This window comes from Camelina sativa, chromosome 6 (genome assembly GCF_030686135.1).
Source record: "Camelina sativa cultivar CO46 ecotype springtype chromosome 6, ASM3068613v1".
Classification (NCBI taxonomy): domain Eukaryota; kingdom Viridiplantae; phylum Streptophyta; class Magnoliopsida; order Brassicales; family Brassicaceae; genus Camelina; species Camelina sativa.
In genome coordinates, this window is record NC_141885.1 from 2804191 (window position 1) to 2831781 (window position 27591).

At 32.4% G+C, this 27591-nt stretch overlaps 4 protein-coding genes and 3 pseudogenes across 6 annotated transcripts; 3 read left to right on the forward strand and 4 right to left on the reverse strand.

Moving 5' to 3' along the window:
• Positions 1-890: 890 nt before the first annotated feature.
• LOC109133444 (defensin-like protein 75) lies at positions 891-1481 on the reverse strand. Its single transcript, XM_019246561.2, has 2 exons — positions 1329-1481; positions 891-1174 (listed from the first exon to the last, which is right to left on the reverse strand). The coding sequence occupies exons 1-2, from the start codon at positions 1393-1395 to the stop codon at positions 990-992; spliced, it is 252 nt and encodes an 83-aa protein (XP_019102106.1). The 5' UTR covers positions 1396-1481; the 3' UTR covers positions 891-989.
• Positions 1482-5835: 4354 nt separating this feature from the next.
• On the reverse strand, positions 5836-8294 carry LOC104790219 (putative pentatricopeptide repeat-containing protein At3g25970 pseudogene; annotated as a pseudogene). The gene is made up of 2 exons (XR_015560328.1): positions 8131-8294; positions 5836-8053 (listed from the first exon to the last, which is right to left on the reverse strand). The product of XR_015560328.1 is annotated as a putative pentatricopeptide repeat-containing protein At3g25970 pseudogene (transcript).
• Positions 8295-9704: 1410 nt separating this feature from the next.
• On the forward strand, positions 9705-11312 carry LOC104793891 (mitotic spindle checkpoint protein MAD2). The gene is made up of 7 exons (XM_087455761.1): positions 9705-9910; positions 10001-10016; positions 10137-10267; positions 10376-10496; positions 10596-10699; positions 10788-10909; positions 10994-11312. Exons 1-7 carry the CDS (start codon positions 9835-9837, stop codon positions 11051-11053), a joined length of 630 nt encoding a protein of 209 aa, XP_087311887.1. The 5' UTR covers positions 9705-9834; the 3' UTR covers positions 11054-11312.
• Positions 11313-11332: 20 nt separating this feature from the next.
• LOC104790220 (trihelix transcription factor GT-4-like) lies at positions 11333-13518 on the reverse strand (annotated as a pseudogene). The gene is made up of 4 exons (XR_015560329.1): positions 12770-13518; positions 12455-12493; positions 12114-12245; positions 11333-12030 (listed from the first exon to the last, which is right to left on the reverse strand). The product of XR_015560329.1 is annotated as a trihelix transcription factor GT-4-like (transcript).
• A 1416-nt stretch (positions 13519-14934) lies between these two features.
• LOC147942177 (uncharacterized) lies at positions 14935-16887 on the forward strand. The gene is made up of 3 exons (XM_087455959.1): positions 14935-16040; positions 16149-16490; positions 16582-16887. Exons 1-3 carry the CDS (start codon positions 15021-15023, stop codon positions 16885-16887), a joined length of 1668 nt encoding a protein of 555 aa, XP_087312085.1. The 5' UTR covers positions 14935-15020.
• A 5319-nt stretch (positions 16888-22206) lies between these two features.
• On the forward strand, positions 22207-23029 carry LOC147942178 (disease resistance RPP8-like protein 3 pseudogene; annotated as a pseudogene).
• Positions 23030-23853: 824 nt separating this feature from the next.
• On the reverse strand, positions 23854-27204 carry LOC104790222 (F-box protein SKIP14-like). Its single transcript, XM_010515927.2, has 3 exons — positions 25366-27204; positions 24209-25251; positions 23854-24120 (listed from the first exon to the last, which is right to left on the reverse strand). Exons 1-2 carry the CDS (start codon positions 26260-26262, stop codon positions 24772-24774), a joined length of 1377 nt encoding a protein of 458 aa, XP_010514229.2. The 5' UTR covers positions 26263-27204; the 3' UTR covers positions 23854-24120; positions 24209-24771.
• Between the last annotated feature and the right edge of the window lie 387 nt (positions 27205-27591).

Below are 27591 nucleotides of genomic sequence, written 5' to 3' on the forward strand. Positions count from 1 at the left end.
CATTTGGTAATTATATTAATTAAATGGGTGTTGACTCAGAAAATAAAATTACGTTGACAAAAAAATCTTATAGTATATTTTTTTCTTTCAATACCAAGTCTTGCTGGCTTACATGTCTTTATTTTTAATGAAGGGTTACCCAATTCCTTGTCGATAACACCGTAGGATGGGATGAACTGATTCGTCAAAAAAAGAACTCAAATAAAATATAGATTAATAACAAAACCACAACTTATAAGTCTTAGTCAAGAGACATTTTGAAGAGTTAATTGCAGTAAAACTTATACATTTCTTTAAAAAAAAAAAAAATCTAATGTTGAATTATATTCAAAAATATAAACAAATGGTTTTACAACAACTGCATCATATAAAGCTAAAATTGGATAGTTAAAATTGCTAAGGAAAATGTTTTAGGGACACAACCACAGTTGGAGTCCACTCTCGTAACGCCTATCCCCCATAAGTAGGATCGACAAAAGCTGGTTCAGATTTTCTTATCCGTCCAGCAGATTAGTTGAGTTGTAGAATTAGAGTCCTCCCCATGCCTTCTCCCATTCCTTTATTTCCAAATTGCATGTTGCCTGAAAAACATACTCAACTAGGAAATTCTCTACACGCTGGTTGCGAAGCTGAGAGACGTAGACAATATATGATAGATTGCCAATCCGTTGAATCTGGCCTTACAAAATATTTTTTAGCTAAAGCGCTGTCTATATAGCTGATGAGTAACTGGAAGAAAGGAAGATATGATCGCGAGTTTCATTTGAGAGATAAATATGTTACTTTTTATTCTGATGTATTTATTTTATAATTCAAAATAGTCATCTAATAGATGATATATTCATTTTTAACCCTTTACCTCACATAACACTTTTGCATGCACCATGATAAGTGAAAAGAAGAAAAGAGATATCAATTCATTTTGTGTTTATATTTGAGATTCTTATTTAGTGACCATACACGTTATACAATACGATATTAAAAACGATTTAGTTGTTCAATAGAGCAGACTCTTCAAAGATTTGATTCTTTCGTGGTTTGCAGCAACAACTCGCTTTGGTTCTAAAAGATGCACAAGTCCAATCTTTATAACCTTTCGATATGCAAAGCTGTTGACAATTGCTAGTGCACGGTCCAATACAATCAGCGTCAACGGTGATTGCGTTCGCTTGTTCTACAAAATAATAAAATTTAGTTAAAATCAAATACAATAAACCCCAAAAATATATGTATACTTTTTATGTCAAAAATAGATAAATAAGCTTTAACATAGCTAAGAAAGTATTTTGAATAATCAAGAATATTGATAATGAGAATGCTTGATTAACCTGCAATGACCAACAACAAAATTATTGCGATGGTACCAACAACATCTACTGATCTAATCTTGGCCATTTTTTCTTTCTGAAGTGTTGTAAATATTTTTTTTTGTGTGTATTGAGGTTGATGACTTTGGTTGAGATCTAATAGGTATTTATATAATTAATGGTGAGAGATATTCTGAATTAAGATTGAATAAGATACATTGAACAAAATCATTCTTCTTGAAATTTTGACTACAATTGATTTGTTGAAACTTTGAATATAAGATTATCACCTAGTGAATTAGGAAGAAAATAAATTTAAGATGAGAAGAAATGACTACATATGTAATTTATATAATCTACCACATATCAAATTTGGTTTAAAATGCTTAATTAGAATGATATAAGACTTTGACTATTTATAAGGAAATATATTACAAAAAAATTCAAAAATGTCTTGGTTCAATTAATTATATAAGTAAAATGAAATAAAAGAAAGGTTTAAATATTTTTTAAAATGTTATTAAGTAGGCCATATTCTAAAGAACTAGATTAGGACCCGCACGATGTGCGAGTTTTAAAATTATATAATAAAATTAAAATTTTTAAAAATATATAAATATTTTTTTTGTAAGTGAAATATATTTTTCAAAAATAAAAAGATAGATATTATTAGTTAGAGAGAAGTTTTTACTTTAATACACTAATTTCTATTTTATATTTTACAATTATTATTACAATTCTTACAATAATCTAAAGCTAAATTATCGACCACCAAAATATTTTTTCAAACATTAACCATTACAAATATTATTATTTTTAAATTTCAAAACGTTTAACAACTTATTCACAAAATATTTTACATGCAATCCATCCGTCAAATTGTCATCTTATTAGCATCCACGTACAATTTTACTCTATGTTTTATCACTAAGAATATGTTTTACACCCTAAAATATTTTATTGTTAAACTACGCTCTTTATCACCACCTATCAAATGTATTTGTGAACAAATTAAACAATTTTTTTGTCTCTTTACTTTCACTTTGACGTATTTCCTTTTCACCAATAATATTTGTAGTAACAATTTGTTTAACCATTAAAATTGTTTACTCAGAAAATATTTTAGATGAAAAAATGAGAAAAAAATATTTACATGATTGCAATGAGTTTATGACTAACCCAATAAAATTTGAGAAATTAAAAGCCAGTTAAAAAAATAAAAAATTATAACCACGATGACATAGGAGTCTTAGATAATTTATCGATATAAAATATAAACTAAAATAAAAATTCTAAAAATACTAAAACATTGGAAAATTAAAATATTTATTTGAAAAGGAATAAATAAATAATCTTACATATCTTTAACTGAAAAATAAAAAAGAAACTCAAAATAAAATAGAAAAAAATATTTTAAAATATCATGAATTTCTAATAATAAAATCAAATTTAACTAAGTAATATAACTAAAATCTAAAAATACTACAACATAATTAAATTAAAATATTAAAAGAAGGAATAAACAAATATTGATAGTACGTAGATTCGTCTTTCATAAATGTATAAGACAAATATAAGAAAAGTCTTTACAATCGTCTAAGTTGCGAAGTTGTAATTTGGGAACCCTGTATTTTGGTAAACTATGTTAGACAATGACAATTTTAAAATAATATGATGTATATTATTCATAGATGTGAAAATAGACAGATAGGTGGAAGTATTCAAAGATATATGTGTAGCAGTATATAAATATTGAATTTACACATTAATTTAGTTTGTCTACCCATATATGAAGCGTAGTTAAATCCAGCCTTATATGAAGTTCATATGCAGTTGTCTTTTCAATCATAACAATCTGATCATCACTCATGATACCCCATTTTCTTTTGTTAGCAAGGTTTTCTGATCTCGCATGGTTTCATTTGTTTTTTTGTTGTTCATGATTTTCTACTGTACTTAAGGTTTTAATTTGATATATGATACTACTTAATATACATCTTTGTATAAGACATATGTTCTATTTTCTCATGGTGATAGTTAAATATTTTCTTTTCGTTTTTGGATTAGATTTATTTTTTGTTTGGTAAATATTTTTTTTACTTTTTTTAGCGATTAACTTAGACATGTGTCAAAATCTAAGATCGTTAAATTGACACATGTTGCGATTATGTTAAGCAGTAATCTGGACACTTGTCGACATCTTATCGATACTATTGACAAATGTCACGATTTTGTTAATGAGTAATTTTGACATCAAACTTTATATAATAAGATATTTGAAAAGAAGATGAAAAACCACGTGAAACTTGAGAACTTATATTTAAAATTTATATGGAAAAACCTTTTTAATGAACTAATAAAATGCTAACGTGACAATAAAAAAAAGATGGTAAGACATCTAAAAGTCGATTTTATTTTTTAGAAAAACACATACATAAAAATTAAAAATATATTACTTATGTATTGTTTACACAATATGCATATATTAATCTTCTATTTTCTTTTGGGTCAACATATTAATCTTACCTATTCCAAACTGAAAAAGTAGAAAGTAGGAGTATATTTTAGTTGAAAAAAATAAGGAAAATTTGTCTCCCCATTAGAAAAGTTTGACCAATAGAACAAAGTTGAAAGCAATATTTTTGAATAAATTAATTATTTTGTTAGATGAATAACATGAGACGATCCATGTTTATATAGAAGTGGGTATTTACATTTTTTAGAATTAATAATTTTATGTATATTTTCCTTGATCCATTTTCTATTTTATGAGAAAATTTATTCCAATGAGCCTATTGCTTTTTTAAAAAAAAAAATTTTTGCTTCCCACTTTCTTGTTATACGTACTATCGTTCAACGATAAAAACAATTTCGGTTTAGTTGATGTAGTATTATATAATCTCTGTTGTTATCTTGCATTTGTGTATTCATATTTTATCTATGATATATGTCCTGCATATTAATAGAAATAATAATAACACCTTGGAAATGATATAAAATCCTAAACAATTACCATAATATTTAAATTCATTAACAATCTAAGATTCTTTTATTTTACTTGAATAACATAAAACTTTTAATGACTTTATAAAACTCTTAATCCAATAACACTATATTTATCAAGATTTTAAATAACTTTTTAGAAATCTACAACTAATAACACCAAATTTTAAAAGAGTTTTAAAAAGTCTTGATTGAATAACAACATATTTTACAAAACTTTTAAAGTCATTAAAATTCTTTTTAAATCTCAAACCAATACCCCCCTCTTATAGTTATTATGTATTAAAAACTTTGTTAACACTTCAAAGTCAAATATTGCTTAGTATGCATTATGAAATTGAGAAACGAAACAAAATTCAAAGAAATGACGACGAAAACACGTGGTAATATCTAGGAATCTTTTTATATAGTTGCTTCGATTAGACAACAAACAAAATTGCCTTCGAGACTTGTTCAAGAACGATGATGTGTCACACAAAAGGTTAATAAAAATATGTCATCATCTATTTGCTTATATAGAGGGGTGTATTTACAATCCTTTTCCTTTTAGCATTAACAAAGTTTTTTTAATATAATAAGATTCAATTATCTTCTGCATCGTTTTAGCAAGCTTGAAAACTGTCGTTTATAATCATTAAAATTGATATGTGTCACGATCTGATGAGTTACTAAGTTTGATATGTGATTTATAATCTTTAAAATTGACATGTGTCACAATCAGATGAGTTATTAACTTGGATATTTAGTTGTTAAAACTGACATGTGTCACGATCTGGTGAGTTTTTTAACTTTGATTTCTGATCGTTAAAACTAACACATGTCACGATCTGGTGAGTTACTAACTTTGAGAACCAAGCTTTATATAATATGATACCATATATTTTTTTTTCTCTTCATAAATACAGAATTTTAATGAAATAATAAATTTTATAATCAAACTGTGAGATTTTATGTGATAAAAAGAAAACCTTTATGATTTTTAACTATATGTGTTATTAAAGATAAATATTTTTATAGCACATAATTAAGAGAAAATAGATAGAAGACTAACTTTTTATCTTTATATTTTAAAGGATATATCTTTCTTTTATATGTTTAAGAAAATAAATCCCGGTCCATTCAGAATCAAAATGAAAATTTAACCAAACTAACTGATTTTAGTTAATATTTTAAAATTTTCGTATATTTAAAATAGATTTTAATATATCTAATTAAATAAATTTTATAATTTGTGTCACTACGTTGAAGTCTTTTTCTAATTAAAGAGTTATTTTCAGTTATGTCTAGAAACTATTTTCAATTACGAAGGCTAGATAGCTCTCACTGGATGCGACCAGATCGATCATGGGTGGATATAATGCAACTACTATGGAACATTCATGAATCACACAACTAAGGCAAAAGCATGCTGTATTTTCCGTGATGGTGAAGGGTTCTATGTTGGCTCTGGACAAGCAGAAGGTGAATGCACAAACAACCCCCTAGAGAGTAAAATTCAGGCCCTAACAATTGCTATGCAAAATGGTGGGAGTAAATGATATACGATTTAGTATGAAAAGAGGATATAAATTATAGCATATTCACTCATAAAAGGTGACTTAATGCTATTAACTATTCAACTAAAGGTGACTTATACCAAGAAGTGATGCTTGATCAAACCAATTATTAGAATCAAGCCACTGCATTTCCTGAGCCATATCTTCAATCATTAAATAAATCTCTTGACACAGAGGATTTGATCGGTCTTCGGCATTGAAGGCATAAACTTGATTTCTAATCTCAATCCAGCTCCAACCTGGAACTTTCTTAACACCTCTCTCCTTCATCATCTTCTTCACATTCGCTTTCTCTTCCCATTTCTTGAGATCACTATACATATGAGACAACGAAACATATGTAAAATGATCATCTGGTTCGATCTCTAGCAAATGGTTAGCCACTTGAGTAGCCATTTCTATCTCCCCACAAGCCGTGCAAGCTCCTAGGAAAGTTTTCAACACCATTGTATCAGGGTTCAATGGCATTGTTTCGATTAACTCTTTCGCTTTGTTCACGAGCCCTGCTCTGCCTAAGAGATCAACCGCAGCTGCGTAATGTTCCATTCGAGGTTGGATTTTGTAAAGCGTTTCCATCGAGTTGAGCAACTCGAGTCCCTCGTGTATTAAACCGGAGTGGCTACAAGCTGTTAGAACTGCTGTGAAGGTTACATGGTCTAGTTTCACGTTTTGGTTACACATTTGGGAGAAGAGATCAAGAGAGACTTGGCCTGAACCATGTTGAGCGTATCCTAGAACCATTGTGTTCCAAGCTATTGTACTGTCTTTGGAGGAAATCTGGTCGAAGCACTTTCGCGCGTTCTTGATTACTCCACATTTCGAGTACATCAAGATCAGAGAACTGGTTACAAACTCGTTCAACTCGAAGCTTGATTTAGTGGCGAGAGCGTGAATCTGCTGACCTAATTGGAGTGTTGCAAGGTCTGAGCATGATCTAAGAACTGCAGAGAAAGCGTAATCGTCAACTTCTATGTTTGAAGACCTTAAGTAGCTAAAGAAATTCACCGCATCCTCACTGAGACCCTTTTGGGAGAACCCTGTCATAATTGAATTCCAAGAGACAAGATCCTTAGATTTCAAGGATTCAAATAGAGACAGAGCATCTTTCATGGCGCCTGTAGGAAGCTGAACATACATAGACATTAATGCATTTGAGACAGAAGTTACTTGTTCCAGTCCCTTCTTTATCACCAAACCATGCAAGGACTTTCCGAAAATCTGATGTTCTTCTCCAGAGCAAGCACTTAATATGCCGGTGTAAGTATAAATGTCAGCTTCTATCCAAGACCTTTGCATTTCAATAAACAGTTCAAAAGCATATTCCTTTAGCTCATGTTTAGAGAAACCTGTGAGCATCGAATTCCAAGAAATCAAGTCTTTTAAGCCACCCAAGCCATCAAAAACTCTCTTCGCATCAGATACTGAACCACAATCTGCATAAGAGCTGATCATCGCATTGCAGATAGTAATCTCGTGTTCAAGCCCGAGTTTCAAAACCTTAGCATGAATTTGCTTTAACAAGTTATAAAACATAGGATCGTCAAGCAAAGTAAGAAGTGGAGCAAAAGTACCATCGTCCATACTCATATCAGCTTTCATCTCCATAGAACCTAACAAACAAAAAGCAGTCTTGATATCTCGAACCTGCACAAACCCAGCAATCAGAGCATTCCAAGAAACAGAGTTAGGCTCAGAAATCTCCATAAAAGCCTCAAAAGCATCTTCAACTCTTTCACACTTCGCGTACATATCAACAAGCGCACTTCCAACAAACACATTACACTCATAACCACCTCCTTTTACAACCAAAGAATGCACTTGCTCCCCAAGATCAAGCCTTCTCGCAAAAGCAATCCCTTTCAACAGTCTACTAAAACTATACCCATCAACAGTACACTCAGATCTTCTCATACATTTAAACAAACGCCACGCGTCCTCCAATCTCGTGTACCCAGAAATCATCGTGTTCCAAGACACGGAGTCTCTTTGAGGCATTTCATCGAACAGCTTATGAGCATCATCCAAGAAGCCAAATTTCGTATAAGATCCCAAAACCCTGTTGGAGACGTAAATATCGGAGAGGTAACCACATTTGATGGCGCAACAATGAGTGGCGGAAAGCTTTTGGAAGGAGTTGAAAGAGGTCTCTAGTAGAGAGGCTAACAACGCTTTCATTCATCTGTTTCCCTGTCAAAATGATTAAACTTTATTATATTGGTAGAATTAGTATAGCTTCTGCAATAATTAGGGTTTATGTGATCTACCTTAAATTACTTTAGGCTTATAGAACAGCTCAGTGTAGCAGAGTCAGGAAGAAGCTATAATTCAAAAGGAACGTTTTTTTTTTTTCAACAAAAAGAAATCAGCTCAAATTTGTGGATAATTAGAGAGCTCTTTTTAGCTCTCAACACCAAAATTTATCCATCCCTTATCCCCTATATATATTAACGGGGAAGCACACTTTTGAAAAAATCTTATGTGTCGCTGCCAAGCAAAATACCCTTAAATTTTCTACCTAATTACATTAACATGCCATTATATATATATTTTTTTTTAAACATTTAACTGAATAATAATTAGATATATCATCATTTCTCATACAAATTGAAATATCACATATCCAAACTAATTAAATAATTACATACTATTTAGAGGCAAAATTTCACTAAAATTTACTTAAAAATATACAAGTCAAAGTTATATTTCTTAAAATCAATATAAGTAAAATATAACCGAATAGGAATATACGTTCTAATTGTACATTAATATATGTGCTGTTAAAAAGGAATGGGACAATAAGCCTTATCATTATAAATAAACTTTGTATCCAACAAAAATCATAATATTTAAAATGGGTGATTATTAGATTATGCAAAATTGTTATAGTTACTCCATTAACCATAAATATAAACTTGATTTTTAAAGCACACAAAAATATATATTGCCATGTAACATTTTATAACTACTTTCTTCACCACATTCACATATTTCACGGGTGAAATATATACTTACACGAATACGTTGATTTTGGAATTTCATTAATTTTTTCATAATGAATTTTGGTAATAATCTGTCATTTATAGAAAATATTAACATAACGACTAACTCAAAAGATTTAAATAGCCTAATCACAAATATTAAATCAATAAATTAGATTATCTTCAGAAAATTTAGTTTAGAATCTGATTGTTACTAACATATAAAATTAAATAATTATACTACCGAGTAATTTAGTATATGTTGTTATGGTTATATAAGAAACATGTAAAATTGTTATGATCGCAAAATAAAACATAAGAGATATGAATTTGATTTTTAAACCACACAAAAGACATGTTGCAATAAATAGTAAAATTTTATCAATATTTTCTCTACTATAAAACATCTTACACATTCAAAAATTTCACGGATTAAATGTATTTTTACACGAAAAATACAGGTTTAATTAAATAAATAAAAAACTTTAGTTACATATTATGTTTGACACAAACAAATATTGGTTCTAAGATAGATTTATCTCGCATATAGTACAGATTGTTACCTAGTTTATTATTTATTTGGTCAGCTAATTTTTTTTAAGTGTTTTATATATTGAGGAATATATACCACCTAGTTCTTTTCTTAGCTATTTTCAATAATAAAATATAAATTGTTTAAAAAAATATTGATATATATATATATATATATAGTTGGGATTCGATTAATTAGTATATTAACTTAATAAAAATTAATTAACAAGTAGCCGTTGAAAGCGCACTTCCAAAGATGAAGAAGAAGACTAGCCGTTACGCTCTTCTTATTATTATTCCCTTTTCCCCTTTCCTCTTCTCTCTCTTTTATTTATTTATTTATAATCTTCTCTCAATCAATATTCTTATTTTCTTTTCAAAACCTAAGCGACGCACTCGAATTCAAAATTTTGGTTTCCCAGAGAACAAAAACCGCCTTCGTCTAAAATCGGCATCCTCATGGCTTCCAAAACAGCGGCTGCTAAAGACATCATCACCTTGCACGGATCTGCTGCCATCGTCAGCGAATTCTTCTGTACGCTTTTTTTTTTTTTTTTTTTTCTCAATTTTATTTCTCCTTTCCCTTGATTCGTAAATTGATGATTCTTTTTCTTCTCCTATACAGGTTACGCTGCGAACAGGTGAGAATTGGAATCGGAAATTTCAAAATATTCAGTTCTGATTAAATCTCCGATTCTGTGATTTTTTCTCTGTGAAATTGAATTGACTCGATTTTGTTGTTTTTTTGGGTGTAATAATAGTATTCTGTACAATCGAGCGGTTTATCCAGAGGAGAGCTTCGTGAAAGTGAAGAAATATGGACTTCCGATGTTGCTTATCGAAGACGAATCCGTCAAATCATTCATGTCTAATCTCACTTCTCAGATCTCAGGTTTTCTTTTTTTTTTTTTTTTTTGGTTAGTAAATCCATCTTAAGAACAGAACAATTGACATTAGATTTTTGAGATCTGATTCTTGTTTATTATATTTGTGTGTAAAGAATGGCTTGAAGCTGGGAAGTTGCAGAGAGTAGTGTTAGTCATAATGAGCAAAGCCACTGGTGAAGTACTGGAGAGGTGGAATTTTCGTATTGAGACTGATACTGAAGTTGTTGACAAAGGGTTAGTTTGTGTTTATACTTTTCTCAACTGTGTGTTTTTACTTGATTCTTGTTTTCAGTTGTGTGTTATCTAATCTTTTATGGAACTTATTACTTTCAGTGTGGCGAGGGAGAAAAGTGATAAGGAGATCATGAGGGAGATTCAAGCTATCATGAGACAGGTTGCTTCCAGCGTTACTTACTTGCCTTGTCTTGATGAAACTTGTAAGTACCTAACCAATCAAAAAAAACTCTTTGAGTGTGTGATCATCATATTTTGGGTTTCTCATTTTTAGTTGCATGTGTTGTTTAGGCGTGTTTGATGTATTGGCATATACGGACACGGATGTTGCTGTTCCATTCACCTGGGTCGACAGCGACCCCAAGCTTATCGCTAACCCACAGATGGTTAAGTTACACGGTTTTGATACCAAGGTATAAAATGAGTTAACAATTTATGCTGCTAATGATTCACTTCAAAATCTCTAATGAGTATTCATTGGTTTCATTCTCTTGCAGATTCACAAGGTCGACACCCTCGTCTCATACAAGAATGACGAATGGGATGAAGAAGAGTAGTTAACAGAAGCCAGGACACACGTATGCAAGGCTCTTTGTCTGTTAAGCTTGCGTTTATCTCTCTGGGAGTTCTCAATGCTCACACCTATGTGAATCCTTTATTCACACCTATGTCGTTTTCTCTTCTCTTCTTTCTGGAATTGTATGAGAATCCTGTACCTGTGTTGTGTTTTGTTCAAAAGTTGTCAGCTTTTTCATTGTCCTTGTTCCTTTGCATTGAACCATTTTGTTTACCAATCAATCTTGATGGTTCTTGATAGTTCTTGGATCAAAAAGGTATTTCTGAAAAGCCAATCAAATCTATTATTCACAACGAGAACAAAGTTTTTGTTTCAAAGAAAGATCTCCAAGGCCAATCAAAATTTCTCCGATTCACAAAGATTGGAATGTACAAAGAGAATATTTTACAATGACTGAAATAAGATTCTTTTTTTAGCACTCATCTCATTCCTCGATATAAGACACCGGGTTGAAGATCATCCATATTGTCAATGTTTCGGACCATGTCTATGTTCCGAAACGCGTCAAACTCTCTCAGGCAAGTCCATCCTCGTCGAGCCAAGAAATCTCTGTAATCTTCTTCGGTGTAGAATATCTTCTCCTCTTGATGGACTGGTAACGGATCAGATTCATCATAGTGGCACACTCTAACAGCTATCCCTGAATTTTTCAGTTTGGATATTGAGAAAACCTCTAAAACCAGAGATACTACTATTCGATGAATAGCAGAGAAAGAGTGAACTTATTATTACCTTCATCGACATGGAGTGTATAGTTCCCTAAAGGCATGTCTCGGTCAAGAGAGCGAACAACCTGTTCTTCATCTTCTAGCCAGAAAGCTCGTCTTGTTCTTAATCTAAACGCAGATCTGATAGCTTCCTTGATTGCTTCAGCAGTACCATCAATCCCAACTCTTCTTGTATACTCTCCAAATTTCACTGTTATGATCCTCCCAACAAATGGATGACCATCACCACCTGCTTCAAACATAAAGCTTGATGACGAAAACAAACTCTTGCAAATTAGAGATGCTTTAAGTTACCTTTGTCTGGTTACTTACCGTTTCCAGAGGCATCTCTCCAATTCCAAGGAGGAACTCCATTTGATGTGACGGGATCAGCAGAAGCAATGGCCAGAGGAAGACCATCATGATCAAGCTGCGTTTCAAGATTTAGCGTTGGCCTGCCATTAGCTGCACACAGATAACAACTCGTATCAAAGACCAAACAACTTCCACAATACAAAATCGGCTTCACATTATCAACCATAAGTTGTTGTGCAATTGGTTTACCAATAGCTAGGACTGATACAACCATTTCTCTCAAAATACTTCATCTAATCAAAAATGATTTCAACACCATCTTATAAATACAAAAGACTCGAGAAATCTGAAATCAGTACCTTCAACAGATGTAAATGAAATACCAGTATCTTCAAAACCTACAAGAAGATAAAGATAAACATCAATTCAGGAAAAAAAAAACCCAAATTTAGTATAAAAAGTCAATATCATTTACAACCAAATCTACAACTTTATGTTTATCCATTAATGGTCAACATCCTCTTAACTAACTAGGTTTAGCACTAAAAGTGGAACAGAACTAAAACCTAAAGACCAGTCTTTTTTCTTCTCAATCCAAATCTAAACCAAAACCCACTAACAAATTTTTATTCAAACCTCCAACAAAACCACAAAATCAAGCAAAAAGATTCTACCTTTATCTGTAAATTGCATAAAGGAATCAACTTTAGCAGAAGAAGATGGTGGAGGAGTAGCAGGACTCTTATACAATGCCACTTTCTTGTTTCTTTCTCTGAAAATATCCTCAATCTCTTTGTAATAGCACATCTTCGCTGATCCTCCACTTGTTGTTGCTTTATCATCTTGATGCTTAGCTTTCTTAAACTCTTTCAAAATGTTCCTCCACTTGTCCGTACACATAGTTGGCGACCGATCAAACCCTTGCTCCCTCATCTTGCTCGAAATCTGTTCCCAGAGATGTTTGTTAGATTTGGATGTGTTGAAAAGGTTGTCCATTTCTCCCCGTAGCGAGATTAAGCTGAGAGTCTCGTCTTGTACCCATGTCTCTGCTCGTTTCTTTGGTGTTTTGATCTCGTGATCTTCTCCTCCACTGCTGTCTCCGAGAATTATCTGGTGGTGGTGGTTGTGTTGTTGCTGTGTGGGTAGATCTCCGTTTGAGGTAGTGACATCGATCATCATGTTTATGTCCCGTGAAGGATTGTTATCGGAAACAAACATGTTTTTTTTCTCCGAGGATGAAGAAGAAGACGACAAGAGGATGTCAAAAGATTAATACTTTTAATTTTATTTTATTTTCAACTATAGACGCGTGGATTCAATACGCGCGTGAACAAACCTTAACTCGAATCAAAAGCTTATCTTAGTTTTGCATAATTTGCATATGATCTCACTAATTTGTTTATTGGATTGAATACAACAGACACATCAACACTATGAATCAAGAACAACCCAAAGTTACATTACCAAATACCAACCTTTTGAAATGCCAAATAGACCTCTAAAACCAAAGCAATAACAAAAACAATGGTACAAGTCTAGCTTCATAGTGATGTATTCACTAGGCAAAAGACTGATGCACCCATTAGCTCCATTGGAAGATATCCAAGTTTCATTTCAAGACTTTGAGTATCCATGAGCTGATCTTATAATAAGTAGATCAGAAAATCAATACAATAAAACTAGAATGTGTCACATCAGCCTCAACTTTGAAGGTGGTGTTGACACATAAATTAAAACAGTTAACCAATCAAAATATAAGGATTAATACAATTCATGATGTACTGCTAATAGAAATTCAATTATGTTCCACGTCATACTATGTTTCTCACATATTTTTCTTCAACTTTGAAGTTGGTATTGACATATCAGTTAAAACAGTTAACCAATCAAAATATAAGGATTAATACAACTCATCATGTACTGCCAATAGAAATTCAATTAGGTTCCACGTCATACTATGTCTTTCACATATTTTTGTTTACCAGTCTGCTATTTTAATTAAAACATATAAAACATACATGTCCATCCCAACCCACAAAGAAGCAATATTAACATATATTTTTTCAAGTTCGTATATCTTCTCAAATAATTAAAAGAAAAAGACATAATAAATCTAAAGAAAAAAATTCCCCCTTCTAGCAGCTGCCTATTTCTATTTTTTTTCGATTCGAGTTCCATCGAGTTAAGCAAAAGCTGAGACTGTAGATCATGTGGAAAATAAAATGTGCTGCCATCTCCGAATCTAAGACTTTTTATGAGTTTTTTTATTTTATTTATCTTTGTGTTTGTGGTTTTTGGGTAGAAGAGAAGTTTTGAGTTTTCCCGATTGAATCTCGTTACGAATAAAGTTGATTGTTAGGTGATTGAAGATTATGAATAAAGTCGGCAGCTTTATAATGTAAACAAGTTCTGGCTTGTGAACATTTTCCAAAATGGTATGAAACTAAAAGTATGAACTAAACTGCAGTTTGATATCGAATTGAATATGCTAGCTCACATTCATGGGGAAACAAGCTATTTCCCCCCAAGAACTATCATATCTCGCTGGATGGAGCCCGAACTTGAGCCACAATCTATATAGCTATGTAAACTATGACCAATCTCTATGTCCCCCCAAATTAAAAGTTCTACACCTATATCCCCATGAAAAAAAGTTCTATATCTATTTACACCTAGACCTGGTTATGTGACGGTTTACTATTTGCTTAACCGTCTAACGAATAGCCTAAACCAAAATTGACCAGATTAAACCTGATTTTACCCGAATTTGTCGATTTAACCAGATATATCATCCTCTCAATCTCGAGAAAACCCTAAATCGAAAAATCCCCAAATTTCTCCCAACAAAACCCTAAATCGAAAAAATCCCCAAAACTTGAAGAACCCTAAAAACTGCGATTTCGAGTTCTTTCGAGTTGAGAGACGATGTCGTTAGTTGAGAGAGATCCCGGCGGTGATTACGACGAAGAAGGTGAAGATCGAGACGAATTTCACATCGAACAGCTAGTTGAGGATTTTAGCGACGAACCTCCAATCCGCCACGATGTGTACCCAGAGAGTGAAGACGATGATGAAGACGGACCAGCAAGAGCTCGTACGAATATGAGGCGTGGGAATGGGGTGTTGTTCTATAAGCAGGCGTTTTTCAATGGAGTTGCATTCAAGGAGGCGGTTCTCGATTATGTTCTCAAAACCGGGAGAAATCTGAAGCAGTACAGGTATGATAAAGCGAAAATAGGGCATAAATGCGTTGGTGTTAATGATGAGGATGGATCTAAATGTGAGTGGAAGGTTTATGCGTCGATTCTGTCAAATGATAGGGTATGGAAGATCAATAAATTTGTTGATAAGCATAGTTGTATCCCAAATGGAGAGTGTGAGATGTTAACAATGCCTCATATAGCTAGGTTGTTTGTTGATAAGATTAGAGATGATCCCGAGTACTTCATGCCTAGGAAGATTGAGGAAATCGTAATGAGAGATTGGAAGATTAGTATCACTAGGCCTCAGTGTCAAGCTGCTAGGAAGACTGCTAGAAAGTGGATTGAGAGGGAGTATGATGAGCAGTTCCATAGATTAAGAGATTATGCAGCTGAGATTATGGCATCAAACCCGAATTCACATGTAGAGGTCGAGTGTATTACGGACGATGAAGGGAAGGACATGTTCAACAAGTTCTATGTTTGTTTTGACAACATTAGAAGAACATGGATGGCGACTTGTAGGCCGATCATAGGAATTGATGGTTGCTTTTTGAAGAATAAGACTAAGGGTCAGCTATTGGTAGCTTTAGGCAGGGATGCAAACAATGGTATATATCCAATAGCATGGGGAGTTGTCAAGGTTGAGAACTATGACAATTGGCTATGGTTTGCTAAGTTGATGAAAGAAGACTTTGGGTTAAACGATGGTGATGGATTCATCCTTATGTCCGATAGGCAAAAGGCAAGTTAACTTGACTTATGTTTTTTTATTTTGGCTTCTCTTATTTAACTTGACTTATGCTTTTATTTTGGCTTCTCTTATTTAACTTGACTTATGCTTTTATCACAGGGATTGATCAAGGCTGTTTCTGAGGAGTTACCAAAGATAGAGCATCGGATGTGTGTTCAACACATCTACGGTAACTTGAAAAAGGTTCATGGAAATAAGACTCGATTGAAGCCACTACTATGGGATTTGGCATGGTCTTACAATGAGACAGAGTATTTGCGGCATTTGGAGAGGATATTTGCTTATGATTCTCGCGTTTACAGTGATGTAATAAGGACAAATCCAAAGAGTTGGTGTAGGGCATTCCACAAGGTTGGTAATTACTTGAACGTGTGTTCTACCTCATTCAGCAAATACCTCATTCAGCAAAGCTTCATCGACCCACTTGAACGTGTGTTCATCGTTCCAAAGCTACCAATTTCCCATTAATTAGAACCAACCAAAATCATGAAACAAGAAGAAAAAAACAAAACTTTTACCTTATTTGTTGCAGCAAAACTACAACGGTAGTATCTCCGGTAAGGATTCGGATCAGATTTCGAGATCAATGCCACAACAGCTTCCCCGCACCAACATCTCTTTGGCACACCGAAAACTCTTCCTCTCGCACGAGAACTGGAAGTTCCAGTCGACTTTGTTGATAAATTGCTCATTCTGGAGCTCGAATTCGATAATGGGAACCCAGAAAATAAGACAGAAGAAGAACAATGTCAAGTTGATTGTAGGGTTCGTGATATTTGAAAATTGGGAATTTGTGGGTAAGGAATCGGGTCGTGACTATGTAGGGATCGGGTCATAATTGGTTTAATTTTGAGTTTATATTGTTTGGTCTGCGGTTCACCGGATAAACCGAAGCAATTCATTTCTAGGGGGATATAGGTGTAGAACTTTTAATTTGGGGGGACATAGAGATTGGTCATAGTTTATGTAGCTATATAGATTGTGGCTCAAGTTCGGGCTCCATCCAGCGAGATATGATAGTTCTTGGGGGGAAATAGCTCGTTTCCCCCACATTCATGGCATAGTTGCTTTTGTTTTGCTTTATCTTGAATTAAGTATTTGGAAGATTTGTTTTTGAGATTGTAGAATACTAAACCAATGTAATAAATTATGCTTGATAATAAATTTTTAACCATAAAAAATACTATATAACAATTATGTGATTAAATTTGTATAAACTACAAAAAGTATATCATAAATTCAAACTATATTAATAATATATCTCCCACAAAAGGTAAAGAAAATAAAATAGAACATACATTAGAGTTAGTTAGGCTATGTATACAATTAAGTATTTAAGTCTACCCGATGTAAATGTCAATATTTATAAGTCATTTTAAATTTGAGATTTCTCTATTTTTATTTTATTAATGCATTTTCTATCTTATCATTGTATAGACCATAGTTTTGACAGTTAATCCAATTTTTTAAAAAAATATATTTTAATAATTTAATATATCTAAAAATAGTTATAAAAAGTATTTTGCAGCGTACCGCGGATCTAACCTAGTAAGATTAAATAGTCTAGACTTTATTCTAACTATGGTTAAATAATGCTAAACAAAAAGTTATTGTAAAAACACTTATTTCCAAGAGTCTTATTAAATACTTAAATCACTTTTGTTTGGTTGACTAACAAAGAAAAAAGAAAAATCATAGTAAATAGTGAATCATGTGTACAAGATCTACACCCTTCGTTACTTTAATAAAAAATGCTAGTTATGATAAATTCACTTTGACATTTATTGAACTTTTCATGTATATTTTCTAAATTTATAACTACAGGTATAATTATCATATGAGTAATTAAGGTATATGGAGTTAAAGTTTTTAAAATATCAGTTCAATAATTTTATGTTACATTTAAGTTTGAAGATAAGAAAATTAGTGTAGAATTGGTGATTAGTGTAAAACTTTTCATTTCAGTTTAGTTTCCGACATATTGTGTAGAATTGGTGGTTAGTTAATGTTAAGGGTAAAGTGACCCTTTTTGAGTTGAGAAGCAAGAGGTTAGTTTTTGATTTGATTAACAAAATGAATATAAGGTATATTTACAATATCTAAAAACGCTTTTCTAAAAATTGAAAGCAAACGACGAGGAGGAAACCACCGTAGTCAACATGTTTGTCTTAAGTTGTTTGATGTTTTATATTATTTATCCAGTTTCACATCCATTTGGAACACCTAACAAAGGTAAATGCAAACATACGAAAAAAGTGATGTGATTTACGTCCAATGGAAAACTTTCCTAATGCTGGACTCTGAACATGATTCTCGGTAATACAATCTCTAATCTCAATTCAATATTGTCCAATCTTGATTCAATTTTTATATAGGTGATTATTCGCAGGGCTAAGTCTACCACAACTAAAGAATTATTGTTAATTTATTTCTTGAAAAACAGAATTATTAGTTTATATGATTAGAAATTATGAAATGTGAGAAAGACTCTTGATAGAAAAAAAAGTTTTTAATGCACTTTAATTTTTTATTATATTTTAAATATATAAATTTTATTATAAAATAGTCAGATACTTTTGTAACTTTATATAATGAAAGACAAATCAAATACAATATAGAAAAATTATGTATAATTTTTTATATCAATTATGCAATAAGAAATGAATAATATTTTTGTTAAAAGAACTTAGATATGAAATTAGATTTAAAAATACAAGTCAAATGTATAAAAATTAGTTTTCAAAATTAATATTAACGTAATTTTGTAAAACTTATGGATTAAAATTAAAATTAAAATAAAATTTATATGTTTAGTTGACCAAATAAACCTTAGTTTTCAAAGTTAGTAATTCATATAGTTGCGACATGTGTCAACTATATCAATAATATATTGACATGTGTGAAAAGAAAATTTATTTAATAATTATAGAAAACTTAAAAAATTCTAAAATAAAAGGATTACAATTAATATTTTTGAAAGTATATAAAACCAAAAGTAATATATTATATCACTAATTCTAATAGGAAATTTATCCATTAAATTACTAATTTCAATGGGAAAATATGTGAAATTAATAAGGAAAATATTTGCAATTTAATTGCAAATATTATTTATTATAATCATACAGTCATACAGAAAAATGATTAAAGTATGAAAAGATTTAGTGTGTGAAAATTAGTGATTAAAATAATGTAAGAAAAATAAGATAATCAAATAAGAAATTAATGTAATTTTCTTAAGTTTTTCAACCGGTGAATGAGTCGATAGAGTATTAAATATTATGTTATTATATAAACATTGGTTTTCAAAGTTAGTAATTCATGTGATCGCAGCACATGTCAATTTAACAATTAAAGATTTTGTCATGTGTTATACAAAAACTTTATTTTAACATATTTGTAAATTATAATAAATTAAAAATTTAAACAATTTAATAAATATAAAAAGATAGTTCATATATGTATATAAAAAATAATACTATTTCTAATTTTAAATTGCTAATTCTATAAGAAAATGAATTAAGAAAATTCTACAATTAATTACTATAATACCATAATTAAATAATTTATACTGTTAATTATTAAATCCTAAAAGAAAAATGATTGTAGATACTCACCTTTACATAAACAAAAAAATTTCTCAATATAACGTCTTTGAATTTTTGATTAATTTATGATAATGTTGGACAAATAGTAAAACTATTACTTATGAGATTACAAAATATGAAACAAATATATTTAAGATATTGTTACTTTTTCAAATTTGAGATAAAATTAGTTTTCAGTTTTTTTTTTTGAGAATTATGTTTATTAATTTTTAGTTTTTATAAAATATTAAGTAAGGTATAAATTTTATACAATGCACATTATTTTTGATATGAAAATTATAAATGTTACTCATTGAGATTGATTGAGTGCATAGAATTAAAATCTAATTATATTATCATGTTATAATATATAAAGAAATTGTATTGCAAGATGGAGTGTGTGAACTAAACCTCGTTTAAAAAAAATCAAATGAAATAAAAGTAATATTTTGAATACAAATTAAAATTTCATATATTTTTTTATATCCGCGTTAATAAGCGGGTCTAATCTAGTCTTATATAAGCTTAATTATACAATTAATTCATTCAATCGACTAACTATCTCGAAAAATTTCTACATTTACATGGAGATGTGTGTATTGTAATGAAAAGAAAATTTACTATTTATTAAAAATGAGATTAAGTTGCTAAGAGTTTAGTGCATGATATTATTTCATAATTAATATGTTCTTAATTTCTTAAATTAAAAGGATTTTAGTGGAGCTGACTAATTGAATTGTCTACTCAATTAATGAAAGTAAAGATTCTATGATTTTTTAATGTGTAATAATTAATGTTTCTAAAAAATTACAATTTTTTAAAATGTTAAGTAGATGTATCAATTATGTATTAGTAAATGTTATGATAAAATAGTCAGTTACTTTTACAATTTTATATAATGAAAGAAAAATCAAATACAATATAGAAAAATTGTGTATAATTTTTTTATATCAATTATGCGATAATAAATGAACAATATTTTTGGTAAAAAAGCTTAGATATGAAATTAGATTTAAAAATACATGCAAATGTATAAAAATTAGTTTTTTTGGAATTAATGTTAACTTAATTTTGTAGAGCGCGAGGATAGAATGCCATAAAGTGAAAGAAATTAATCTGGCGTGCCATTTTCTAATCTGTATGCCATTAAAAATGCGATTTCCCGGAAATACCTTTAATGAATAGTTCAACTAGTACAACTAAATGGTAATAGAACAACTGGTACAAATGATATATAACACGACAATTAGTACAAATGGTACAACTTTGATATAATAGGATCAATGGTACAACTGAGATATAATAGGACAACTTGGTACAAGCGAGTGATAAATAGGACAACTGGTACAACCAAGATATAATAGGACAACTGGTACAACCAAGATATAAATAGGAAAACAGGTACAACCAAGATATAATAGGACAACTGGTACAAAATAGTACAAATTTTGCAGACGCAACTTTTGCAATTCTAAACCCTAGCGCCGCCAGACTCACTAATTCGTTTCTTCTTGATTCATTCACTGTTGTTATCGTTGATTCTTCGCTGTCAACCTTCCACTACTCCTCCGTTGTCAACCTTCCACTACACTGCTTCCTCCGGCATCAACCTTCACTACTCCTCTTCATCGCTTCCTCGTCTTCTATTAACAGATCCGTCGCAAAATCTAACAAGCCGTCTTTCACCGGATCTGAAGCCAAAACAGATCCATCAGCGACTAGGATCTCATCACCTTTCTTCACTCATTCGTTTGATTTCACGTTCATATCTCTCGATTTCGTCATCTTCTTCTTTGTTCTAGATCTGATTTTGTTTCAGTTGGGTGAAAAAGACGTGTTTATAGTCATTAGATTAAATGAATAAAGTAAGTTGTTTTTGGTCTTTTTTGTACTTTTTGATATAAAATAAATTATAAAATAAATTAAAATAAAACGCTGGCATTCTAGCTCTTTCTTTTATAAATTATGGCTTTCTAGACATTGATTCAATTTTGTAAAACTTATGAATTAAAATAATTTTTTGTCGAAAAAACTAAGTGAAAATAAATGAGGACATATGTCACCAAGAGAGAATTCCAAATAGTGCAATGCTAGTAAAAGTTAGAAAAAACCATCTCATATTATATAAGATGAATTTATGTCTGAGTAATCTTTATTTTTTTGGTGTTGCTATTTTGTCATACGTTTGGGGGGAGTAGAAGAGTAGTTATGGCTGACGCAGTTGTGTCGTTTGGAGTTCAGAAGCTTTGGGAGCTTCTGAGTAGAGAGTCTCAACGATTGCAGGGACTTGATGAGCAAGTTTCTGAACTAAGACTTGAGCTGGGAAAGTTACAGTCGTTATTGGAAGATGCAGAGGCCAAGAACCATGAAAGTAAAAGAGTTAGAAACTTCTTGGAAGATGTCAAAGACATTGTTTACGATGCTGAGGACAGAATCGAATCCTTTCTTCTCAACGGATCTTGAGGAAAAGACATTATAGGGATCAAGAAGCATCTGAGAAGACTTGCTTGCTTCTTGGTGGATCGCCGTGAATTTGCTTCAGGTATCGAAGGCATAAACTAAGAGGATCTCTGAGGTGGTTATGCCAATGCAGAGTTTTGGAATACAACAGATCATCGATGGAGTTTGTTATCTGTCTCTGCAAGACAGGCTAAGGTAGCAAATATTTGAGTATGAGAATAGAATATATCCAAATGCATGACATGATGAGAGAAGTATGTTTATCTAAATCCAAAGAAGAGAACTTTGTACAAGTTGCCAAAGTCACTACATTTACCGTCAGTGCTCATTCTATTAGTAGATCTCGTAGACTCGCCACACATGGTGATAATGCCCTTGGTATGCTGAGACATAAAAACACTCAAAAAGGTTAGATCTATTTTGCTCTTTGGAGTCGAGGAAAACATTTCAATATGTTCATCTCCATACTTGGGAAGTTTACAGTTACTCAGGGTGTTAGATCTTTCTAGAGTAAAGTTTGAAGTAGGGAAGTTACCTTCCAGTGTTGGAGAGCTCATTCACTTGAGATTCTTGAGTTTATACCAGGCTAGGGTATCTCATCTACCGTCTTCTATACGAAATTTGAAGCTTCTACTCCATCTAAACTTATTTGTTCTTCTCAGTAAACCAGTTCATGTGCCAAATTTCTTGAAAGAGATGCTAGAGTTGAGGGACCTTCTCCTACCTGCTTCAATGCATGAGAAAACAAAGTTGGAATTGAGTGGTCTAGTGAACCTGGAGATGTTACAGTTATTCTCAACCAAGCACTGCAATGTGAAGGACTTGCTCTGTATGACTAAGCTTAGCTTTCTCAATCTAAAATTGAGAGCCGGGTGCACTTTGGGAGGAGAATGGTGTCCTCAAAAGGAGGGTTTCCTCAATTATGTGCTTTAAGAATAGGTAAAGAAAACTACCTGGAAGAGTGGATAGTAGAAGAAGGTTCGATGCCTAGTCTTTGTACATTGACTATATCTGAATGCAAAAAAGTTAACGGAGCTTCCAGATGGGATCAAGTACATAGCTTCCTTGAAGGAGTTTGGTATAAAAGGAACAAAGAGGGATTGGATGAAGAAACTGGTACCAGGTGGGTACTACAAAGTTCAACACATTCCCGATGTCCAGTTTACAATATTTGACCAGTAATAAGGAAAATGAGCAGCAGCTTCAATTGCTGGGTTTGCTTTCCACGTTGGTCTAGTGTGAAAGTCACTGCGGACAGTCTCATACCATCTGTGTCACACATTGTTTCCAACTTTGTTTTTGGTTTTCAGGTGAATCTATCCACAATCATTTTCATCTACTCTCCATTGTCTGTGATATTATCAGACCTTTATGTTGTTTTCAAGTATCGTGTGGCTTATCTTTATTTTACGAAATACACTTAGCTGCTGCATGTCACTTTTTCCTTAAGTTTGTACGAAATTGAAATAACTTTTGTATTTGAAACCATATTTTCTCCTATCACTCCTCTTTCTCTGTTTGAAGATGATGGCATAGTAGGACTCCTATACAATGCCACTTTCTTGTTTCGTTCTCTACAAATGTCCTCAAGTTTGCTCTAACATCGATATCATGTTTATATCCCGTGAAGGATTGTTATCTGAAACAAACATGTTTTCTCCGAGGATGAAGAAAATAAAAATGTCACAAAGATATTAACACTTAGTTTCTCAACCATAAACGCTTACTCAACCAGAAACACTTAAGAGTCAAGGGGATGGTGTAGAATCTCACGGTTTGTTTATTGAGTTGAATATAACAGACACATGGATCAAAGACCAATCCAAAGTTACAACCCCCTTTCGAGATGTCAAATACATCTCTAAATCCAAAGCAAACCTTTTATGACAACAACAACAACAATGTATCCAATCGCCAAATAAAGATGAAAGGGAACATGTTTTTTATTCTTAAAAAAAAAAAAAAATTCAAAGATAGTTGAAGAACATCCCCACTAAGCAAAGATTTCACCATAGTGGCAATACCTGAAATAGCCAGTCCTGGATTCAGTAAGCATATACCATCTACAGAAATTATTAAGGGAATAAAGAGATCATAGAGAAGTAAATTTACTTGATTGACATGGAGTTTATGATCTCGGTCAAGAAAGCAGACAACCAATGTTTTTCATCTTCAAACCCAAATGATCATCTGCTTCTTAACCTAAATCCAGCTCTGATAGCTTCAGCACCGTGTACCATCAATGCCTAAACTCTTCTTATTATGTAGTCTTCAAAACTCAGACCACCAAAACAGCTGACAAGTCCCATTGCCTGCTGTTGAAACATATTACTCAGCCTCTTTCTTGCGTTTTCCTTTTGCATAATTCATTATTCATAACTTCCTCAAACTAAACAAGCCACACTCATCAACAGTAGACCACATCTTCTGTTTCTCAGAAGGCTTCAACAGTACCATCAGTAGTCTTCCCCCAACCAAACTAATTGCTTTTCTTTCTTGACTCTTTTTTTTTTTGTTTTTTGTCTTTTTCTTTGGTCATAACCAAATAAATAATACTAATACACACATGGCATCGACACCCATGAGCAGATACACCTCCCATAAACTACAGCCTACCCGTGGAGACTGAGCCATTCAATCATAGATATAAGAAAGGCTCAGATGGAATTATATACCTAGAGAGTTACCTTAGGGGCCGGCTTCGAACAAACAGCACACAAAAACTCTAGACAAAACGTTTCTTCATATTCGCTGTCATTGATGCACCGACCACAATGATAACACCTCTGTATGCAAAGAGAACAAGCACGACATTCCTCAGAACCTTCCCTTTTCCCTTTACAATCTTCTGCTGGACAATCATACACAAGCCTAGAATTCTGACACTTTGGGCACATCTCAATATCTAGCGCCCGGTCATCATCACAGGACACACATGAGTCTCCTCTATGGTAAAAACGCGGCTTCTGAATCTTCTGTTCGACATTATTGTCAATGTTCAACAATTCAAACAATTCATCATAGTGATCTTTGGTAACTCCAAAGAGGCCACCGATTTCTAAATGCTTCAGTTGAAGCTTTCCCACAGAATTCAGATCCCTTAAGATGCTCAAAATACCATCAATAGTGATCCTTGTGCATCCAGGCACACCAAGCTGCCAACCACAAAACATCACTGGGTTAAAATAAGATTCCACATATTAAATCAACCACCAAGCACTTCTACTGCCAAAAAAAACTTTTGGAGTAAATGAAGAAAAGAAGCTCACCTTGACTACTTGCGGGTTGCGCTCCAACACCCGCTTAAGACAATCATCAGTAATTCTACAGCAATCTACAAGCCTCAAACACTGCATAGTACCCTGAGCCCTCTCAGTTAAATGCAGCAGAGACTCTTCAGTGATCTTCTCATTTAACGGTTGACAAATGTGGATATGTTTCCACAGTAACGAATCATCACACACAGTTGTACGCAGAGACTTGCAAACCATACTGACTGAAAGAAGATCCTTCACTCCCAAGTGATAAAGACAAAAACCAAACGCTGGATGAACGCTCGCATTCTCGTCGTCTCCATTAGTGCATCGATCACTGCTTCCTACAACTTCACTACTCCTCGAACCCTCAACGCTCAATACCTCATCCACACTACTCGCAGATATAAAGGCGCCATGACAAGACCCATCACCATCAAATGCACCTCCAAACACATTGTTGTCCACACTAGTCTCGGGGAATTTACATGCGGAGAACAGAGACCCATCAAAGGCCTCACCAAAACCGTGCAAAGACTCCGATCCATAACTGTACCCACTACTACTCTGAAACTGCATAGCATTGTTCCAAATGAAACTCAATCCAGCAAAGAGCTGCTGATGGTTTCCATCACCAATCCAAATGTCATCTCTCCTTCTCCCATACTGGTTATTATAATCCAAATCCTCAAGCCAACCAGTAATGGCGGTGAAAGTGTTGTTGATATCCATACCAAAGGGATCAGATGGCAAAACATCAAGTATGTCAACAGAAGAAGAAGAAGAATCACCTCTTCCAAAATCAAAGCAATCACCTTTATCGAAACTGGAACACCAATTCCCATTGGCTATCTTCATTGGTTCCTCAGATAAATGGGAAGAAAAGGGTCTATGTGAAAAATTCAAAGCCATTTCTATAAATCTCTATATACACTTTTTTTAAAACCTAACCAAAAAAAAAAAAAAAAAAAAAATCCCTCTTTTATGTACAAAATCCCTGAAGAAACTCAAACCCCCCCCCCCCCCCCCCCTAAGAAGATAGATCCGATCCAGAAGAAGAAAAAAAAAACGAAAAGTTACTTCTTTTATATTTTTTTTGGGTGATTAAAAGACGAATTTGTAGAAGAAGAAGAAGAAGAAGAAGATCGATCTATAGAGAAAAAAAAAAAAGGAAACTCTTTTGATTTCAGATGGCAATTAAAAAAATACTAGGCACCAGAAATTTTCAGAGCTTCCTTGGGGAACCCTAAAAAAAAAAGAAAACGAAACTGAGACGTATTAACAACTAAATTTTGAAGGTAACAAAAGAATGAATTGAATTTTTTTTCCTTTTTTTTTCTGTTATGAAACTCGATCAAAAAAAAAAAAAACTAGGGTTTTCGAAACCTAATCCTAAACATTAACAAGATACGATTTTTTTGTAAAAAGAAAACCAATTAGAGAGAATCAATTGAAACCCCTTTTTTGTTTTTTTCGCTCACACACGATCAAAAAACCAAACCGAACCCTCGCCCGAGAAAATAAGAAAAAAAAAACAAGATCTCCTTTTTTATTGGGGGAAAATCTTTTAACACTTAAAAACGAATCGGAGGAATCAAACAATTCGTCGATCAGTTTGGGATTGAAAGAGAGATAGAGAGAGAGAGAGAGAGAGGGAGAACGGGTTGGTGTGGTGATATTCGTCGACCGAGTCAAGAGAGAAAATGATGGAAAAGGTTGAGAAAAAATTGTGCGAGAAAATCTCAACTTTTTCTTTCTTTTGGAGGTCGAGAGAGATTTTACGAGGGAGAGAGAAATAAAAAAAAAAAACTTGGGAGGCAAAATAAATTAAAAAATAATTGAAAAGAAGGGAACGAACGAGATAAGATTAGGGTAACGGTGAAATCGTCAAAGTGTCTTGAGATTATAGACACGTGTTTATTTTTGCAAAGACAAAGGCTCTGACTGGTAACACGAATTATCAAAATCGAGTTGCAGTAAAAATTATATGGTATAAACGGCAGTTTGATGTAGTGAATTTGCAGTAAAAAATGAATTAAACATTTTCTTTAAACGACTGACTGGTAACATTTTTGATGTATCATGTGCAGTATCTATTAGAAATAAAAATTAAAAAATTATTAAGAACAATAACATTTTTGAAATAGAATAATTCAAAATAGATAAATAAAATGATCCTATATAAAAAAAAATGAAAAATATTTGAGACATAGAAAATAAAAAGAGAGAAACTAATGACGA

Coding starts and splice junctions, on each gene's coding strand:
- LOC109133444 (XM_019246561.2), bottom strand. CDS start 1,395: ATGGCCAAGATTAGATCAGTAGATGTTGTTGGTACCATCGCAATAATT. Junction 1,175..1,328: donor TTTGTTGTTGGTCATTGCAG/GTTAATCAAGCA, acceptor ATTATTTTGTAG/AACAAGCGAACGCAATCACC.
- LOC104793891 (XM_087455761.1), top strand. CDS start 9,835: ATGGCTTCCAAAACAGCGGCTGCTAAAGACATCATCACCTTGCACGGA. Junction 10,497..10,595: donor ACTGAAGTTGTTGACAAAGG/GTTAGTTTGTGT, acceptor TATTACTTTCAG/TGTGGCGAGGGAGAAAAGTG. Junction 10,700..10,787: donor GCCTTGTCTTGATGAAACTT/GTAAGTACCTAA, acceptor TGTGTTGTTTAG/GCGTGTTTGATGTATTGGCA.
- LOC147942177 (XM_087455959.1), top strand. CDS start 15,021: ATGTCGTTAGTTGAGAGAGATCCCGGCGGTGATTACGACGAAGAAGGT. Junction 16,041..16,148: donor TTATGTCCGATAGGCAAAAG/GCAAGTTAACTT, acceptor CTTTTATCACAG/GGATTGATCAAGGCTGTTTC. Junction 16,491..16,581: donor CACTTGAACGTGTGTTCATC/GTTCCAAAGCTA, acceptor TATTTGTTGCAG/CAAAACTACAACGGTAGTAT.
- LOC104790222 (XM_010515927.2), bottom strand. CDS start 26,262: ATGGCTTTGAATTTTTCACATAGACCCTTTTCTTCCCATTTATCTGAG. Junction 25,252..25,365: donor GCAACCCGCAAGTAGTCAAG/GTGAGCTTCTTT, acceptor TGTGGTTGGCAG/CTTGGTGTGCCTGGATGCAC.